General features: G+C 41.0%; 1 protein-coding gene across 1 annotated transcript in view; it reads right to left on the bottom strand.

The window, feature by feature from the left end:
• HCN1 (hyperpolarization activated cyclic nucleotide gated potassium channel 1) overlaps nt 1-21,392 on the bottom strand; it is a 1,068,254-nt gene that overhangs the window by 106,013 nt on the left and 940,849 nt on the right. The window contains exon 7 of the mRNA XM_086960610.1: nt 14,132-14,296. Coding sequence (XP_086816736.1) covers nt 14,132-14,296 — 165 coding nt within the window. The remainder of the gene's footprint in view (nt 1-14,131; nt 14,297-21,392) is intronic.

Below are 21,392 nucleotides of genomic sequence, written 5' to 3' on the forward strand. Positions count from 1 at the left end.
TGGTTGAGTGCTACATTGCTTGTTCTATTGTTAGTGCCAACATCTGAATGTTAGTTGATGTGTTAATTCCAATTATAAAATCTGTGTGTTTTTTCGTAACCAAATAGCCAGATTCCACCCAGATTGTATGGGATAAACAAGATAAGGAGGCATTTGGCAAAGAATTTTGCCTTACCGTCGATTAAGGCCATCAGTTTCTAATTGAATGGTAAAAGGTTTGACCGGCTTTGTGTATAAGGGCCAATATTGATCCCCTCCAGCTTTCAGGTATTTCTTGAGAGAGTAGGACATGATTGAATAAAGTAACCAACTTGCTTTCTCAGAATTGTGGATTATGTTTATGGAGCACTTGTGGGAGGCCATTTGTTCCCTGGGGTAACCTCTTGCGACTTTCACTGCTAGATAATTTACTATGTGTATTCTGAAATGATCGATGATGGAAAATGAGTTTTCCAGCTATTAGGTTGATTCGCTAATTTCCAGAATTCTTTGGCATCTTTACACTTGGAGGCTGGTAGAATTTTGTACCAATACAGGTCTACCTCTGTTTTAAAATTGATCTATACATATTGTTTATATAGTGCTCCTAATTCTGGTAGGACCTCACTCCCTATACTCGAGTTTGAATTGTTTCTTAAGACCCTCAAAGCGTGATTCAGTTTTTTTTGCTGTTTTGAGTTGGGCTGATGTTTTGCTTGGCTGAAGGGTCACCAATTTGGTTATGATACCGGCCCTGTAAAGGCCAACTTAATTCTCTAATAAAAGCTTTGAAAACTGCACCTAATGGTCAAAGGGTTGTGAGTCGATTTGCTTGATTTTTTTAAATAGAATTTTGGCTTGATGTTCCACTTTGTCGATGCACGTTACCGACCATCGCAGTTTTTTATAATTAGAAGTTGTGGAGTGAACGATTTCAGGTGGGGAATGTTCATGCGTTGTAACTTTTAGATTTAAGATTTAAGCCAATCATTTGTGGTTGGTGATCGCTTTCTGACCTATTTCCCAGTTTATAATTTTTGACAAGATGAAAAAAAGGCAGAGACACTAAAGTAAAATCTTCACTGCCGGCAAATATTCTGAGTAATGTGTAAAATTATAGATTTGCAATGAAAGACTGAAGTTGCACTTCCAAGCCGTTAAACTCCCTATTGAAACACGTGCTGGAGTGCTCTGTAATGTCTAAGGAAAGCGAGATCTTGTGGCAAGATTTGACAAGATTTTCCAACTCCTGCTGCTGATGATATTCACCTGAGTCACAGCAGGAGCTAATGAACCTGGTAATACTTGCTAATCTGATTCTGAAAGTAAATGCCTGGGAGGCCTTGTGGCTAGTTTATGAATTGCACAGCACAGAATAATACAAAGAACTGCTAGACACTTGTTAAATAAGAAAGATCTATAAAACCCTTCATATCCTGCAGTGGATTTCTGCATATCCTTGCAAGATCCCTGTTTATTTCCACCACAGGTAAGCTTTAAAGTCATAAGCAAAACGTTACCTAGTCGTTTTTGTGAGTTCTGATTAGAGAGTCATTCCTCTATTAATGATTCCATAATTTTACAGGTCTCGCTCCCCAGAGTATCCTCACTAAAACCCTTCCCCTCATTTAGTTACTCCAAACTTCTGGTATATTCAACAACAAGTTCTGGTGGAAGGTTGGCATTTGAGGGTACTGCTCCCAAGGAACTTGGGTTTCTGTTGCTGGATGGCTCAAAAGGGGCCTACTTCTTGTCATATCCTTTTTGACTTGTCTTTTGGGAGTCTATGCTATGATGTTCTTCACATACATACCAGAGGCAGTGAAATCAGATACATAAGTAGATCAAATACTAATGACAGTAAAAGTAAAGGGACAACATGCCTGTGGCTTTAAAAGTGCCCCTGATGTATTACTTTAAAAAATATATAGTTGTAAATGCAATTAGTAGTACATTTATGTGTTTATGAAGAGGTATGTATTTAATCTTAAATTATTTGTAAATTAAATATTTTCACTACTTGCAGGTTGTTAGGAAAGAGTGTGACTTGAAGGTGCTACTGTGTGTGAATGAAGAATATATTCCTAACTAGTAATCCACAAATAAATGAGTGAGTCAGTGATGTGTTTTTGGATGCACATTATATTGAAACTTGTGAATTAGATGTGATATCATGGTAGTAGCACTGGGAAGTGTCAGCATGGTATCTGTGGGAATGTTATATGCCACCCTTCATTATTAACTGAATATTGTCCATCCACCATGATGTAGCAACCAAGAAGCAGCTGAGTTTGAAAATCAGAGGCAAAACCTGGTCATCTAGATTGGTGGGGTCTGAACATCAGATTTCCGAACAATCAAGCAAGGCATGAGGGGAGGATTAAGGGGCAGTCCATATTGTCAGACACGATATGTTTCAAACTAACATTCAAAACAGTCAAGAGAATAAGTGTGTGTGTGTTTTTGTCTCTGTGTACGTACAATTCCCAGGTGAAATCCAACAATCAACTCGCCACACCTGACTGAAAGCACTTGTATTTAACTACTTACAACATAAGATATTTTTTAAGGGGGGGGCTACATCCCAAACACCCCCCTGAAGTTACGTCCCATTGGAAAATTAGGCCACTAGATGATCATACACCTGCAGAGCCTGATCTTTGTTCTGTCCCACTCTGGACACCTGGATGGGGCTGTGGTCCCGGGGTAAGATTTACATGTAAGCCCTATTGCATGGAAATGTTGTGCAACATGCATCAAGCAACAATAAAATGTGCTCAATGATGGCTCACGTATGTATGCATACATTTACTACCTCTGATGAGGCAATGTGGTTGAATAATGAAAGGGATGAGCATCAGCTGCAACAAACACATTTATTATTTGATATAATGTGGTCCCCTACAGAATGTGACATACAATCTACACATGCATGTAATCAATATTTTTGTTATGGGTGTGCATTGTAAAGATTTTAAGATATGAAAGATTATGGTTGTGATGCAATTCTCTTTACGATACATACAGTGGCAGTCACAAAATGTAGTTGTTGTAAATGCACCCAAGAAACCCAGCATATCCATCAGTGAAAAAGTGTCGGGCATTGTAGGCAGCTTTACATGATGGAATGCCACTGAGGGAAATGTGTAATAAGGGGCATGAAGCACCCTTGCAAACTATTGCCTATGACAATGTTCCTTTTGCCTATCCACTAGTGACCCTGGCATGGTGATAAACTGGTGCACTCAGCTAGTCATGCTTCTGAGTTCCTGTTGCACAGTGTGATTGGTTGATTTATGAGATGCCCATTGTTGGACATGGCCCATTTTGCAGGTTCAGCCCCAAACATTTTGCCTATGCCCTCGACTTTTTACTGATCTCGTGTTTGCCGACCTTAGGACCCTGTGCACTTTACCACTGCTAACCAGTACTAATGTGCTTGTGCTCTCTTCCCTAAACCTGGTAACATTGGCTTATACCCAACTGGCATAATACATATTCTTATAAGTACCTAGTAAAGTGACACTACATGTGCCCAGGGCCTGTAAATTAAATGCTCATAGTGGGTCTTTAGTAGTGATTGTGCCACCCACGTAAGTAGCCCTTTAAAACATGTCTAAGACCTGCCATTGCAGGATATGTGTGCAGTGTAAACTGCATTTTCGAACTGACAAAATAAACCTTTTGCAAAACCAAAACCTTTCTTTTTTAAGTCACCTCTAAGGTATGCCCTGGACATCACAGAGAGCAGGGTGAAATGTATTTAAAAAGTTGGACATGTAATTTTAAGTGTTACATATCCTGGTAGTGAAAATATTGCAAGGCCTACCTGTACTATATGATGACATGTTACAGGGATTCTGCTCAGACACAGAACTGTGCATAGAGACCTAGGACCTCAGTGAATTATGGTGTGCCAAAACTCACCTTAGTACCCAAAATCCCCTACCAGACTAGCAATCAGTGTCACATTCGCTCTTCGTTCTATAGCAAAGAATCCAATGATTAGATAACCTAGAACATGCAACTTAGGACCATCTCAGGAATGGTGGGAAGTGAGAACACTCTTTTGTTATACGTTCATACCACAACAGGAGTAAAATAGAGACATGGTAAGGTTAAAATATTTATTTTAACGACGTGATCTCAAGCGCAGTATTTTAATCAACTTAAGCATACATATGATTAAGAATAATATGGGCAGCATGGTTACAATTCCATAAAATACAAAAGGAGGAATCATATTACAATGATAGTGCAAACAAGTGATAAAAGCGCCTATTTCAAGCACCCTCCCTATCTAGGAACTATGTATTATAAAAGGTCTCTTGAGCTTTCGTAGGGGACCCCATTTACCTGTCCGCTCAGTAAGTGTAAATTACATCAGGATCGGTTAGTCTCTCTGCATTCCTGGAATCTTCCAAGTGTGTTCAATTCTGGCAAGTGTGCTATCATAAAGGCGCCAGAATCCTACTCGGCTTGCAGCTGCCAAATTGTTGTGTCTAGAATGTGTTACACGGACACGCCGATAAACAGGCTTGCACGTTATGATAACCTTGGGGGCTCAGCACTCACTGTGCAGACTGGGGGCACTTTGTATGTCTAGAGATGTCGAAAAACAAACCGTTTCTCATGTATAGACCTTCGTGAAAGCTAACTCTGCAAAAGCAGCTCAGCAGTGTTGTGTGCAAAAAAGCAGCAAAAGGGAAAATGGCGTTTAAACTCCTAATAAGCCATGCTAACTTAACATGCTTGCAGGAAGAGGCCCATAAACCACACTACAGACATTGAAGTTACTTTAATACAGTTTACAATTGTAATTTACAAATAGGAATAGGCAACTAATTTATCTGTGGTGTCTCAGGAATCACACTTTAAAATCCTTACTTGGGGTGACAGGATGGGCCATCACAGGCAGGATGGGGGAGCAGGGGCCAGCCCCATTTAACACTTGAATAGGCTATGTCCAGTCTCCACACAAAGGGCTGCATACCTCTTATAGTTATTCTGGAGCCAGGGCAAAAAGGCAGGGTATTTGAGTACTTCAAAGGGATGCGTCTAGTAGCTTCTCATCACTACAAAGGCACACGTGTGTATATATTCTGGACCTCAGACACCAACTCTTCATTATACTTCTGGACCTGTGGATACTCTGCAAGGAACAAGGACTGCTTTTCAGCTTTAGGACTGACACTATGCTGGACTGCTGCTCTAAAGGAACTGCTGCCTTTTTCTGCAGAATTTTTGCCTGCTGCCCTCTTACCTGGCGAGAACTGGACCTGCAACTTCCAGAGTGAGTCCAAGGGCTAATCTGCTGGCCTCCTGATATGAGCATCAAGGACATAAAAGGTGCCCCCAGAAGCTCCTGGACCCAGCTGCAGCAAATGGTTGACCCCTAAGTTCCCCTCAGGTCCTGGACCCTTGTTATGGCTCAGTGAGCTTAAATCAAGCTTTTGGGATCTTCATGACCGCAAACGAGTCAATTTGCACCAGGACCATGCTGCTCACATCCAAAACCAGTGTTAGCCTCTGCCAGCCTGTCTCTTCGCAATGCAATATTGACAATTTGCAGGGGATCACCAATGCAAGGCTCCAGCCCACCTGTCTACTACGTCTGGCCTCCTGTTTGCACCACACTAACTGTGACATTGTCCTAGCTCCTTTCCGTCCTCTCCAACGTGAATGGGACACCTGCCACAACACCTGAGAAGGTAACTCTTCAGCAGAACTATTCTGGGACTGTATCCAGCCTGTAGTCCATTGCAATTGACCTAAACTTTTGACTTTGACCAGGTCCAGCGCAACCATATAGCAGCATTTGGTGCTTTTTTCCTTTAGGTGCAGTTTTTAACTTTATTCTTTAAAAAATCATGACTACTGTTCTACAGATTGGATCTTTGTAGTTTTGGTTGATGTTTTTAAGTTGCTGTGGGATTTTCTTCTGTGGCATTTTCTCTGTTTTACTGTTTGATGTGTTGCCCAAATACTTTACATATTGCCTCCAAGTTAAGCCTGATTGCTCTGTGCCAAACTACCAGTGGATTAAGCAAAAGTTATTTTGGGCTTCATTTGTGCCTTACCATGACAAGGATTGTGATTGCTACTAGACCGGTGCTCGCACAGCAGTCAATCAATAAACCAATTTCTCACACCAATGGTGTCCCAACTGACCCTCTGGAAAGATCCAGTATGCAGGAAATAGATTGCTGCTATCATTTTGACATTTGTGGCTATGGTCGGGGAGTGGGTTTTCGATGTATTGAGCTATTGCTCTCACTCTGTAACAATTTCAAAATCGCATCAAGTAAGAAAAGGTGTTTGGAAATAATTGATTTCCAGGACATGTTAATGTTGTTCTCTGTCTGTAAATCCTCTCACTCCTTCTAAGTTAATTGCCCCTCAAAATAAGGGCTGAGGCAAGAAAGATGTTCACCAACATAAAGTATGCATTTTGCTTTCGTATGCGGGCAGGCTTGGTTTGACTGATTATTGTTTTACTGAGCTAACCTGTTGATGGATGTAGTGGAGTCCTGATTCTTCACTGCCGACCCTCTACAGTAGCAAGTGTATTGAATGAGAATTTAAAGTGGTTTCATTGTTGTAATATGTGGCCACTATTATTTGCGGGCAGTCGCTGATAGAGGGTAGGGGCTAATGAGCCGGCACCCGACGCAACCCCATTAAGGTGGGGGCATCCAGCGGACACTAGCCCTGGGAGACCCTTCCCATATACGTGAGGGTACTTTTTTGTCTTGGGCATATCTCCAAGTCGACATTCTAACCACACAGTAGGGAACATAATCCTGTGGCTAGCTACAAGCTGCCTCTCACTTAGGCGGGTTACCATCCTCACTTCAGACCACATTTTCACTTGCGCTATCATCTCATCAGTTACGTCCTGAAGAAACGCCACTGATCTTTTAGACAAACCAGGCGTGAAATATGTCGACCTTGTGACGGTTACACAGGTACATTGAGCCTCATAGTAACTCACCAACCTTCCGTTTTTTAAGTCTACCAAGAGTACCACGTGATTTAAAGTTCTTCCTGTGGATACTCCTAGGCAGTTTGAATTTTGAGCATCTTTCACTGCAGCCACTTCACCACTTCCACTCCTGGATTCATCCCACACACCGCACTCACCTGATAGCTTTTCTCTTAAAAGATCTCAGTGAAAGTGATCCTTGGGGGACCCGTCGGGCATTGCAGCGCCGGCCTGATGAGGAGCAGTGGCCCAATGATGAAGCATGACATCCTTCGGTGTCCCTTTGGGATTGAATCCTTGACAACAGAGATGTACCTCTGCCTCTCTCTCTTTCCTCTTCCTCTTATCATCTTCTCTACTCTTAATCTTTCCTTTTGATGAGTAGGTGACTCTTTGCACACTGATCCCGTAACAGTGTCCCCTATGATTTAATGTTCATTTGTGGAGCACGGACACTGGACCTTAACAGGCTCCTGGTTCCCGCCTCTTCCCTTTTTTGACTTCACTATTAACCCCTTAAGTGCTGCTGACGGCCAATGGTCGTCAGCAGCGCTACCTCCCCAGTGCTGCGCACGACCATTGAACGTCCATTCAGCACTAGTTCTAATGGACAGCGCAGCACTGGGGAGGAATGTGTAATAGCAGCTATGAGGTTAATTGTAGACATTGTTATGTTGCATTGAACAAAGCAATAAACATATTTATTTTAACCATTCATGTTCCTGGTTTCCCTAATGCCCATTTGCCCATGTGTGATGTTGGTGTTTCCAGTCTCCATTGACTTCTCCAAGAGTGGTTTGCAGTATCAGTGATTGGCCATGTGGTGTCCGTGACTTAATCCAAGGGATTGCTGACTGGAGTAGATTTGAGCCTATTTTGTCTGTAGAAGATGTTAGTGTAACTTTGATGAACTGCAATTATCTTACTCTTCTGTGGGTGTGCTTTAGTATTTGTGCCTCAGTAACGAAGAGTCATACTTTGGACCATACACAAACCAGTCAAGAATAAACGAACACAAATCAAGGCTATTTTCAAAGTCACCTATTTGTTCTGCTTCATTATGGACACTTTGCACATTGTCATTATCTGTATCCATCAACACTGTTCAGCCTTTTGATCCCCTTTTATCACTACCATATTGATGGGTGTTTTTGTGTCCTCACTACCCCAGTGTGATGGTTTGTCATGCTGTTTACACTGACTAAAGCATGTTCAATCTACCATGGTTAGTAACTACTTAGTCAATAATGCTTCCAAATACAAATTGAAGGCTTCTCTACTCATCTAACCCAAATCTGAAACATCAGGGCACTGCTACACAATGGGGCCGAATCACATAGCACTTTTTGTAGCATAATTCTCATTTCCTTCTGGAAAGTGTCATAAGTTAGGCTTATGTTGCTTATCCCTACTTCACAAAACATGACACATGTGACTGAACACAATTTACATGTGCCTACCCTAAACATAATCTTTGTGCCTGATTTAGTTCTGGTGGAGGTGAATACTACGCCACAAACCTGACAGATATCCACCGTATCATGATCCCATTATATCGTATGGTGATCATAATATGGAGGACGTGATATCCAACATGTTTGTGATGGAGTATCCCATCCGCTGCCGCCGAGATCTAAAAAGGCCACTTATCGTGAGGAAAATGCTGCCTAAAGTCACAGAAAATGCATCAATAGTTTTAAAAGCATAAGTAATATGTAGGAAGGGATATTCTTTATCGTGCAAATATTAGAAATGTATTAAAAAAGTAATCAAAAAGTTTTTAAATGAATCCCTCAGTTTTCCTTTTTTTTCAAGGTTTTTTTTTTTTTTTTTTTTAGTTACAGAGTCCTCCCCCCCAAGTCAGACAGGTTCAACAGAGAATACTTCACATATAAACACAGAGAAATTAGGAAATTAGGATTCATAAATCATACATTACTAGCTAAATAAGTCAATCAAACAACCAAAACAATTTATAATCATAACAAATTAAATTTTTACAGTTTTTAAATCACGCTAAATATAGCTTTATATTACAAGGAATTACCTTGGGATTGGGACCATATATATATAGGCATTTCAAGTTAAATATAGCTAACAGTCTAGAGAACCACTGTCGAAAAGATGGAGGGTTAGGGTCCAGCCAGGCGGAGGCGATACAGATTTTTAAGACTGCCATGGCAATAAATATTAATTCATTTCATGGGGATGGTTCTGCGAGATTAGTAACCCCAAGCGAAATCATTTCATTAGAGAGGACTATTTCCGTTTTTAGAACATTAGTTAAAAACTGTCCAATGCTCAGTTTTAAGGCGGATAGGTTTGCGCAGGAGGAAAATATGTGTATGCTAACTGCATTAGATAGCGTACATCTAAAACAGCATATACCCTCCCACTTCCCCATTTAGCAATTCTATCAGGGGTATAATACATAAAAAAGCAAGTCTTATAAAACTGTGCTTGCAGTTTGGTTGACATAAGTATAGTTTGGGATAGTTCATAGGCATAATTAAATTCTTCCATAGTGATTGCTAATTTTCCCTGCCACTTCTGTGCTGTTTTCTCAAGATTGTCCAGAAATAGAGATAACAAGAGAGAATATATCTCACCAATTGTAAATTCCTTGTTTTTTTCAGAATTTCTGCTATCGAAACTTTGTCAAATGAGGTATTTTCCCTAATCCTTCGTGTTAAAAAATCTCTAATTTGCAGATATTTTAAAAAATCCCTCCACTCCAATTGATATATTTCCCTCAAGGTTTCAAAAGAGTGTAACCCTTCATTTGAAAAAAGACATCCAAGATATGTAATTCCTGCTGTAGTCCATCTATCAACACAGGGTCCTCTAAAAATTTCAGGGAGAGTCGGATTGTTGCCTAGAGGAGAGTAAAGTGAGAATTGTCCTATGCCCAGTAATTTCCTCACAGCCTTCCACACTTTGAACCCCCCTAGTAAGGTCTTTAGGCGGACCTTAATTTGGTAGCTATCATAGAGAAATCGCCATAGATAGCCTTTACTTTTATTGCCTAGTATCAGCTGACGAATTGATCGCTGGTCCTTCCCTGCAACTGTCTCATTGTTATCTAATAGAAAAAAGAGTTTGTGATTATATGAAAGCATACATGCCCAATAATATAGCTTAAGGTTAGGGAGGGCCAAACCTCCTTTTTCTTTAGGAAGAGTCAAAAGCGTATAGGCTCTTCGGGGTTGTGAATAGGACCAAATAAAACTAGAGAAAGTACGCTCCATCAGTTTGAACCAATATTCGGGGACTTCCAAATTAATTGCTCTAAACATGTAGAGCAGTTTAGGAAAGTAAACCATTTTTAATGCATTTACACGGCCAATCAAGGACAAGTGTAGATTATTCAAACAATGGAGATCTTTCTGCATTTTATCTAGCAGGGGGTTCAGATTTAATTCGACCACCTTATCGAGTTTGGAGGAGATACATACCCCTAGGTAGGTCGCTTTTGTTGTCACATGGGGATCTACAATGGTGCATGTATCGTTTAGGACCACTTGGGTTTTACTCTGGTTGAGTTCGTAACCGGCCATGTTACCAAAGTTTTTGGCCTCATTTTCAATCATAGGTAAGGCCAATGCCAGATCTGGTGTTACTATGGCAATATCGTCGGCATAGGCAAGAGTTTTAGTCATATAGCCTTGGCACAGTATAGTAATAATACCAGCATTATATTCCAAACTGCGAATAAAGGGATCAATGTAGATAGCAAACAACAATGGGGAGCATGGGCATCCCTGGCGAGTTCCCCTTGATATTGTTAATTCTTTGGAAAGATTGCCATTTACCATCACTACAGCCTTAGGATCAGTGTATAGTTTTTGTACCGCCTGAATAAATCCTTGTTTAAAGCCCAGATGACCCATTGCCAGCCACAGAAATGACCAGGAGACCCGGTCAAAGGCTTTTTCGGCGTCGAGGAGAATGAGCGCCATTGGGTCTCCCGTCACCTCTCTACTGTCACATAGGGTGATCACTCTATGAATATGATCTGTGGTTCCTCTTCCCGGTATAAACCCGTGCTGGGAATTTGAAACAAGTTTGTGGATTAATGGTTCCATACGATTCGCTAATAATTTGGAGTATATTTCACGTTGATTAGGGTGATGCGGCAATAGGAACCCATCTGATCCGCAGGTATATCTTTCTTCAGAAACACAACTATTTTGGCTTTCGACCATGACCTTGGTGGTTGACCCCATTAAATATGTGCACAAATAGATCTAAGAGAATCTCTTTGATTTTATCTAAAAATGTGATATAAAACTCTAGAGGGATTGAGTCCAGGCCAGTTGCCTTTCCTCTGGGTAAAGCCTTCACTGTCCCTGGAATTTCTTCCAGGTCTGGTGTCTCCTCTAGATCATCTCGATCCTCTTCATCAAGTCTACTAGATGTTCTTGATTTAGGTATGTTCTTATGCTGTCTGTATCGGCCCCTCCTTCCTCTGAGTATAAGGTGCTAAAGAAGTGCCAGAATGCCTCTCTAATTTTATTGCTTTCTGAGAATAAACCTTTCACTGGGTCTAAAATTTCCCGTATAAGGTTCTGAGATGTTTGTTGTCTCATGCGTATGGCCAATTGATGGCCAACTAATTTGCTTACGTCATACATTTCCTCGCTATAGGCGGTGGCTTTTTTAACCTCTTTGGTGATAAATGTATTCATAATAGCAGCCTCATCCTAACCGTGTGCATGTGTATTGCAAGCAATGCAGTGAATGCACTTGAGGATAAAAGAATAGATACAAGGGAGCCATGTATATGATTTATGCACTTAATGCCTTACATCCCAATATTTATGATTTACATATGCCATTGTCCCTATTGTTTGCTAATACACAAACAACTGTAGATTACTATCACAATTACATAAATTATGCATTCACAAACTAACAAATGATTTTGTAAAAGGGATGCTATGTTTTACTGAACCATTCTGTCCATTACATCCCATCGCCAGTAGCTCCTCCTCTGTCTATCAGCTTCCAAAACAGTCTAGGCAGAATCCTGTTTGCTAAGACTTTCAGTTCCTCGTGCTCATAGCCCCTAGATACCCTGCTTGTTATGATAAAAAATCTAACAGGTGAGAATCAGAGAGAACAGCAGCAGAAGCCGACTTGCATGACTCAAACTGTGGAGAACAAGATGTAATAGTTTGACTACGTACAAGTAAGGCAAACTAACGTTACAAAAAGTGCACTATAAAATACACGAGGCCAATTCACAAAGCATTTATGAGTCTGTGAAGTATAACTTCAGTAACACTCTGTAATGCACTTTTAAATGCCTTTGTAAATTTACTTCATAATGTGTTCAATCCTGAAGAAATCCTTGACATCGAAATCAATAAATATGTTTAGCTCAGCAAGCTACAATGGTGGCATCTAGCACTAAGGTGATATTTTAAATCAGATCAGATATGGACGAGCTACTCCTATATAACACACAAACAATTAGAACAAAAATTCACATGAAACAGTATAGAGACTTGGAAAGAAAAAGCAGAGAGCAAAATAGAAATAGAATTTACAACAATGCGGGCATTCAAAAAGCAGGAGACATTAGGGTAAAGGGAAACCAAAAAAGTGCAAGTTCATTACTAAGAGAATTATCTTCTTTTTTGCTTCGATAACAGTTACATTATGGGTTACTTCATATTAAACAGATAGGGGATGATTCACAATGGTAAACGTACACTTTTGTGTATGTTTAATATTTTTTGGTATTCACAAACTACGGGCCTCATTTATGGCATTTTGGCATAGGGCAGCGCTGAAGGCACCTTGCTGCACTGCCCTACACACCAAAGTGAAAGGGCAGCAATGCACCGTATTACCTGACCTGCCTGCCGGCACAAATGCCATTTTGGCAGCCTAGCTCCAATATAGGCACCCTTGCACAGGGGGGCAAGGGTACCTCCATTGATGGCATGATTATTTTTTTGCAAAAGGGGTACCTTCCTGCACAAAAACAATCCTACGAGGCCTTTTCCACTTTCCATGTGTGCTGCAAAATGCCGGGAGGTGTATGGATGTGACGCTTCTCCAGGCTTACCACTTTCTAAATCTGCGAGAGCGTCAAATTCCATGGGTGTTCTAGGAAAAAATCCACTACAATGCTGACGCAGAATAAGGCGGCTCAGCGATATGCGCTGCTTCGCATTACTCATGGTTTATAAGGCCACCCAAAGCCTCTCAGGGTGGCTTTGCGCAACTTCATAAATCTTTATGAGAGCCCTGCATTATACATGTACCATTTTAAGTGGTGCAAACGTGACGCATGACTCTCATAAATAAGACCCCACAAGTTTAACTTTACTAGCAGTAATTTTACTACTGCAGAGACTCCGCTGTCTGGGAGGAGAACTCCACACATGAAACGATATGGCAGGTCTATCTTTTATGTGAGGATGTTTCCACAGTTGTAAAATTACCATCAGTAAAATGTAATTTGTGGTTTCTGAATACCATAAAAAAAGCAAACCTACACAAAAGTGTAAGTTTCTTTTGTGAATCAGGCCCATAATAAATGAACATTATATTGCTGCTGCACATGACTGACTGGCATAGTTATATGCACATTTTGTCTTGAGATAATATTAATAATATTAGCCATTTTGGAAGGAGGGCACATAATACAAATTTTGGAAAATGCCAGGGTAGAGCGGAATAATGTGCACCTAATTCCAATGATGTTGTATAATCCTTGAATTAGATGAAGACAGGCAATGATTTCTTATCCTATCACATAAAGAACATAAATATGTATATATATATATATATATATATATATATATATATATATATATATATATATATATATATATATATATATATATATTTTTTTTTTTTTTTTTTTTTAACTCTGATCAAACACTGTTTCATAACACACAGTTGTGGTTCCTGGGAAATAAAACCAGGGTAGAAGCAATATTTTTTTTTCATTTTCTTAATTATCTTCATACACATATTGCTAAATACATCCATCCATCCATCCATCTAACCAGATATCCATCCAATCATCCAACAATCTATCCACCCATCTTCTTTTTTGGAAAATATTTTAATCCTGTAATACTCAACAGTGTAAATAATAATGTGAAAAACATTAGGAAACTGTATGCATAATACAAAAGAAAATAATACCTATCCTATCTAGTCTGTCGATTGCCACCGTTTCAAAAGCCCTTCTCATCATTGGATACTCTTCCAGCACTTCGTTGAAATTGTCCACTGAAAGGGAATACAGGCGACAATATGTGTCTGCCCTCACACTGGCGGTGCGACGGCCCTTTGTCAGGAGACAAATTTCTGAAATTGAAAAACAAGGAAAACAGAAATCGACAATTAGACACGCAGAACTGCATAGTAAATTTTAAATTACATAGTGCATATTTGACCACTAGATTCTATTTATTCTGCACTTCCTATGTAAATTGCATAGCCATGCTGAGCAACTAGTAAAAGAAAGAAAAATATATATGGGTTGCTCTTGTGACTAATAATAATTCGTTATTTGCCAAATGAATGAGGCTTTTACTATTTGGGATTCAACATGCTCTCTTTAAATTTGAATGTGCAAATAAAGGCTTTTCAGCGATATCTTAAAAATAAATGCTGTTTTACAATTACATTGGATGGCAAATAAAGAAATGCAAAATGTATAATGTACTAACAGAATTGAGCAAATTACATTATTTTTAATTGGAAACAATCGTGCAAGAATTAGCTTCTGGTACAATTCTAGGAAAACAATCCGAACTTTATTTAAAGTAATGAAACGGGTAACAATATTTAAATTCAACGGGGATTGTTCGATTTCCTTAGAATATAAAACACATCCCAAGCGCTTACTAAGAATTACCCTCCTCATTTTGCCACTTAAAAAACCTACCTCTAAAATTAGTTAAACAAATTCTCTAATACTATGTCATGAGGTTGAGATAAACAAACACTCTGGGACACATGTGCTACTATTTTTTCACCCAATGCAGAGCAGCAACCTAAGTTGTTGTGATGCATTGCTTGAAAGGGAGAGAGCAGGACAGTGCCATATGGCGCAACTGCATTCTTAAGAAGAGCTGGTGCACAATCAGGCTGTCAGGCGCCAGGCACAACTCTTTGCACCATAGTGCAAAGGTGTATGCAATAGTTTAGCACAGGGTAGGTACTGGGGGGCATATTATCAAGGGGGTTTATCTCCGCTTTTTTGGCTTTAAAAGCCAAGAAAGCGGAGATAAAATTATCTCCCTATTACCAAGCTGTCGCTAACACCAGTTAGCGACAGCTAGTAGGAGATAGCGACCATCTTGGGCCCCACTTTGCATGTCAGTGATATTTATCACTAATGAGATGCAAAGTGGGCGTGCCAAGATGTTAGAGACTGAAAACAGTCGCTAACATCGCTATCTCCTATTACCAACTTTTGGAGATATTTGCGCTAGGCGGGAATATCTCCAAAAGCTAACACCTGCCCTGAGCAGTTCTTAGCCATGTTATCCAATGGGAGGTGGATAACATGGCTAAGAGCATTTGCTCGATAATGCATGAATATCGCTGACTTTTCAGCGATATTCATGCATTTCGGCCGTTTTTTATCGCATTTGCGATAAACCTTGTTAATAGCAAGGTTTATCTGCGATAAAAATCGCCGATGTGCGGCGATAATTTTTGTCTCTAAACAAGTTAGAGACAAAAATTATCGCTAGTTGTTGGTAATATGCCCCTGGATGACTACACTTCCAGTACAAAATGCTGTGCTCACACTAACTTTAAACCTTCTCCCACTTCGGATCAGATTACATGTCAGATGGAACAAAATTAGTTCATGCTTTATACATTAATTTTGCTCCACCTGATTACTGCTGATTTGGGTTTTCTGCACCCAGTTTTTGTGGGTGTGAAAGCAATTTTTCCAGCTGGTAAAACTGGCCCAAAAATTGCATCAGACATTTTGGCTGCAGCAAGATCCAAGCGCTAGGGGGCATATTACCAACAACTAGCGATAATTTTTGTCTCCAACTTGTTTAGAGACAAAAATTATCGCCGCACATCGGCGAATTTTATCGCAGATAAACCTTGCTATTAGCAAGGTTTATCGCAAATGCGATAAAAAACGGCCGCAATGCATGAATATCGCTGAAAAGTCAGCGATATTCATGCATTATCGAGCAAATGCTCTTAGCCATGTTATCCACCTCCCATTGGATAACATGGCTAAGAACTGCTCAGGGCAGGTGTTAGCTTTTGGAGATATTCCCGCTTAGCGCGAATATCTCCAAAAGTTGGTAATAGGAGATAGCGATGTTAGGGACTGTTTCCAGTCGCTAACATCTTGGCACGCCCACTTTGCATGTCATTAGTGATAAATATCACTGACATGCAAAGCGGGGCCCAAGATGGTCGCTATCTCCTACTAGCTGTCACTAACTGGTGTTAGCGACAGCTTGGTAATAGGGAGATAATTTTATCTCCGCTTTCTTGGCTTTTAAAGCCAAAAAAGTGGAGATAAACCCCCTTGATAATATGCCCCTAGATTCACTAAGCCTTTTTGAGGTCGCAATTGGTTCAATTTGCAGAATCAAGCCATTTGTGGACGCAAAAAAGAATTTCCATATGTATAAATACCTAATTGCTATTAGGTAACCTGTTACCGAATCGCAATTTGAGTTTGTGAATCGATATTTGAAAGGGATGTGTTTATGGTGTCTCTTCCAAATACAGAATTGCAATGGTATGTATGAATTTTTCGAATGAAATGTGGCTGGAAAACATTCACACTTTACCTCCAACTCAGAGTTGTTGGCAGCCGATAGGCACATTGAAAGGGTCCCCAAGGGACCGTTTCCTCTTTGAGAATGGTTGAAAATATATTTTTCAAGAACAGGCAGTGGTCCAAGGAACCATTGTCTGCTCTTAAAAAATTAAACTTAAACATTCAATGTTTTCTCTTTTTGAAGGCATCCCATTTTCTTTTACTGTATTTGTAGACAATTTGCTATTATCACATTATAGCTGCACAAGACTGATTAAATGATGAGAATTAATATTTAGCTAGTGCTAGCCAGTGGCAACTGCCATAAAATGAAAGTGAGGGGGCGGGAGACAGACGGACAGGGGGGGGAGGAAAATAAATACTTTTTTAAAATGCACCTTTTCTTTTGCTGGCTACATATCCAATCCAGATGCTGCTCTCATGCTATGAGAGCAGTGCCAGGATTTGTCTGAGCAGCCTGGTCTGCCGCTCAGACAGTCCCTGGGAGCCTGCAGCTTTTCTTCAACCCGGCTGTGAACACAGCTGTGTTGAAAAAATTGAAATCTGCATCAATCAATCAATCAGTATTCTTATAAAGTGTGACTACCAACAAGAGAGGGTCTCAAGGCACTGGGAGGGGGTTGGGAGCGGGTCTGCTGTTCAGTCGAAAAGACAGGTCTTGAGGTCCTTTTTGAATTGCGGCAGCAATGGTGATTGCCTGAGGTGCAGAAGCAGGGAGTTCCAGGTCTTCGCAGCGAGGTAGGAGAAGGATCTTTCTCCGGCTGTGGTCTAGGGATCCATGGGATGGTGTCTAGGGCCAGTTGTGTGAAGCAGAGTTGTCTGGTGGGAGTGTAGAAGGAGAGGTGGTGGCTGAGGTATGTTGGTATGTTAGTCCAGCGATGTGGAGGGCTTTGTAGGTGTGTGTGAGAAGCTTGAAGGGGATTCTCTCATTGCCAGATAGCCGGTAAAAGGTCTCTCAGGTAGCTGGTAATGTGGTTGTGGTGTGGGATTAGTCTGGGGGAGGCATTCTGGATGGTCTCCAGTTTTCTTAGGAGTTTCTGGGTGGTGCTAGCGCAGAGTGTGTTACAGTAGTTGAGTCTGTTGCTGATGACGCATGGGTGACCGTTTTCCTGGGCTCTATGAGGATCCAACTAAAGATCTTACAAAGGAGGTGGAGCATGTGGAAGCAGGAGGATGAAACAGCATTCATTTCGTGGCTCATTGAGAGCGAGAAGTCCAGGATGATGCCTAGGCTTTGTGCATAGTTCATGGGTGTGGGGGAGATTCTGAGCACTGTTCTGATGAGGCAGTGGTTAGTGGTGATGGTGGATTTCAAGGCTGCATGGTCTGCTCTGATCTTGCTGTTCTTCCATCTTTTCTTGAGCCATCTGCAGCCTCAACTCTTGAAGAGTGGGGGAGAAACAGCTGGCTTTTTTGGAGGGCTGCTTGCTTGAGGGTTTCCTGAGGCTGGTCCAGTGTGTTGGTGCTGTCGGACATCCAGCTGTGGAGGTTGCGTGCTGAGGTGTTGGCTTCCGTACATTTTTGTGGTGGGGTCTTGCTAAGAGAGGCTGTCAGCTGGTCTTCGGTGAACTTGTTCCAACTTCTGCCATGATAGCAGTAAGCATGGTGGCGTATGGTGGGTTTAGTGAAGGAGAAGTGGATTCTGTGGTGGTCGGTCCAGTGTGGTTCAGAGTTGGTGTAGCTTGGGTAGAAGATGGGTTTGAACATATGTCCTGCTGAGTGGGTTGGTGTTGTGACCAGTTGTTTGAGTCTGATGGTGGTGAGGTTCTCCACTAGGGATAAGGTGTTGTGGTCTTCAGGTTGTCCAGGTGGAAATTGAGCTCACTGGAGAGCATGTAGTCTGTTAAGGCGATAGGGTTGGCAGCGATGAAGTCGGTTATGGCTTCGCTGAAGGGGGGGTGGGGCCAGGAGGTCTGTAGACAAGGTTGCCACGGAGGGTGGCATTCAGGTTGGTCTGCATCTGGAAGTGGAGGTTCTCCATTTCGGGTCAGAGGTTGTAGGAGATGGGTTATAGAGTGGAGAGTGTCTTTGTGTATAATGTCAATGCCAGCTCCGGGGCGGTTGATGCAGTCATTGTGGATGATTTTGAATCCATTGGGGATGGCACTTGCGATGTCCGGGCCTGACCTGGAGTATCCAGGTTTCTATGAAGAAGTCAACGTCGGGGGAGATGGAGTCAAGCAGGTCCCAGATATCCTTGGCGTGTCTTTTGAGGATGTGGGTGTTGAGTAGGATGCAGCTGAGGTGGTCGGGTATAGTTCTTGAGGGTCATGCGGTCAGTGAGAATGATGTTCGGATGCTGACAAAGTTGCAGCTGCGGCAGGTGAACGGACCTTGAGTGTTCCTCAGCGACATGAGTTTGCAGGCTGAGTGGCATCCGGGGTTGAGGGCATGGATGGTGCTAGCCTCCTGGTGTTGGAAGGTCTGAGGACCAGGGTCCATGGTGCTGGGCACAGTCCAGATGTTGATCGGTGCAGATGGGCTTGCACCGGCGGAGTGCCTGCTGCGAGTGCCTACTGCATGGTGTCGCATAGCGGCCACCATTAAGTGGTGTGAGGAGGAGGGCTGGACAGTTGGGAGGCATGAAAGAGGGAAGCAGGAAAGCGGCATGCTGGAGGGGGCGAGGACAAGCAGCAGCATGGACAGGGAGAGAAATAGGGACAAAAAACTAAAAAAACACAGAAAAATTAAGAAAGTGATTAAAAATCAGAATAAATTAAAGTAAGGAAAAAGAGAGATCAGAGGAGAAAAGGCATAAGGCAGAGAGACAAAGGGCAGAGCAGCAGCAGAGCAGAGATGCTCCTCACTTGGCCACCAGGGATGAGGCACAGACGGGTGCCTGCGGGTTGAGAAGGTCCTCAAACTCACAAACCTGCAAGGGTCAGGGGAAGCAGCTACCTGGCAGAGCTGTGCAGGAAGGGAAGCAGTCCACTGACAAGGTCAGTGAGACTGCATGTCTGTTTAGCCAGCCTAAAACGTACACGTATACTTCTAAGTGCCCAGCACTACCCCTGGGCCAGCCCGGCCCTACACACATGCCTAAACTAGTCACAGAAAAATAAAATGATTGTGTTTTATTATAATTTTATTTTTCTGTCACCAACTCTGACGAGTGGGTGACGCTCCTCCCCCATTATGGGCGGGTAGTACTTACTAGCAGGTTTTGAGAAGTATCTGGCACCTTTGAATTTTATTACTAAATATATACGTTAGCTACAGGAAGGTTATTTATTTTAACATTTGTGTTTATGATAAGTAATTTGTTGTTGTTGCAACCTGCTCTATGGTAAGCTGAAAATGAGTTTATCTTTCTCATGCGTTTTTTACTGGGTTTTCAAGTTGGAAATCTTAGCCCACCTCAACAAAAATGATTTCCCCAAACTAATAAACCAAATGATAAAGGAAGCTTTACAAGAAATCCTGAAATCATGTGTAGGATTTGAGTTGGCATATTCAGGTCCTCTAAATTTTAAGGAATAGCTAGCCGGAGTTAATGAAGTTATTGCACATTAGAAACATGTGATTACTAGAGAAGATACGATTATATTGTTTGATGAGAATCAAGTTATTGGACCATATTTTTGTTGTTGTGGTGTCATTTTATTTATTAAAATGTATTTGATTCTAAAAAAAAATGTTTTCCTGTGTTGTGCTTTTACTATATTACTATTCGAGTGTTCAATAAATACTTTAACACATTGTCTCTAAGTTAAGTCAGACTGCTTTGCGCCAAGCTACCAGAGGATTTATTTAGTAATCTTTGTGACCCTGATAAACTCTGGGTTTATTACTTGATTGACTTCCATCCTTCTCAACTAATAACCCTATTTCTTACACAGTTAAATGGAAAACTCAAGCTTTCAAGTTTGGAAAGCATGAGGAAGAAATTGTGTCAGTAAGACTTACTTAAAAACTGTGCGTGAAGCCAGACACATCTTCTCCTTCAAGCTTGCATAATGTATAAATACACCCAATTGGATGCTTACACAGGTGGGCTCTTTATAAGCAGTGCATAACAACTAGAGGAATCCATTTAGGGATATTGGGGCTTTATTGAGAACACACCATTCTCTTAAGTATTCACCCATCTATCATGTGGTGGAAAATACACTGCCTGCTTATCAATTTACAAGTGCGAAGATACCCTATCTTACTTTGATGATATTATGGAATTGTCATTAGAATAGGGGTTTGTCCAAATTTTATTAAGTCTGAATGTCGTTAGTATATACTTTATGTAAAACCTCTTCTTTAATTCTTGAAAAAGGTACAGTAAGAAATATACATAAAGAGTGAGTAGTCTTTGGTTCATCCTCATTTTAGACAAGTGCTGTGCATGGTGTGCCATCATATGGATGGACTGTTCATATTAAAGTGCTATTCACTTATCATTTCTGCACGGTCATTTACTTTATTGTGCTGTCATGTTATCAAGTTGCTGCATTTACAGTTTTTTTAATTCATAAAATAAAGATATGCACACACATCAACTTTCTCAAAGATACAATGGAAATACCGTCCCTTTTTGAAAATATTTTACTGCAAATGCTTTTTGCAATGCAAGTATCATCTTTGGACTCCTGTTCATAGCGTTCTTCTTTGAGAGTACAGATGTTGTTTCGTTATATAATT

This window comes from Lissotriton vulgaris, chromosome 3_1, assembly GCF_964263255.1.
Source record: "Lissotriton vulgaris chromosome 3_1, aLisVul1.2, whole genome shotgun sequence".
Classification (NCBI taxonomy): Eukaryota; Metazoa; Chordata; class Amphibia; order Caudata; family Salamandridae; genus Lissotriton; species Lissotriton vulgaris.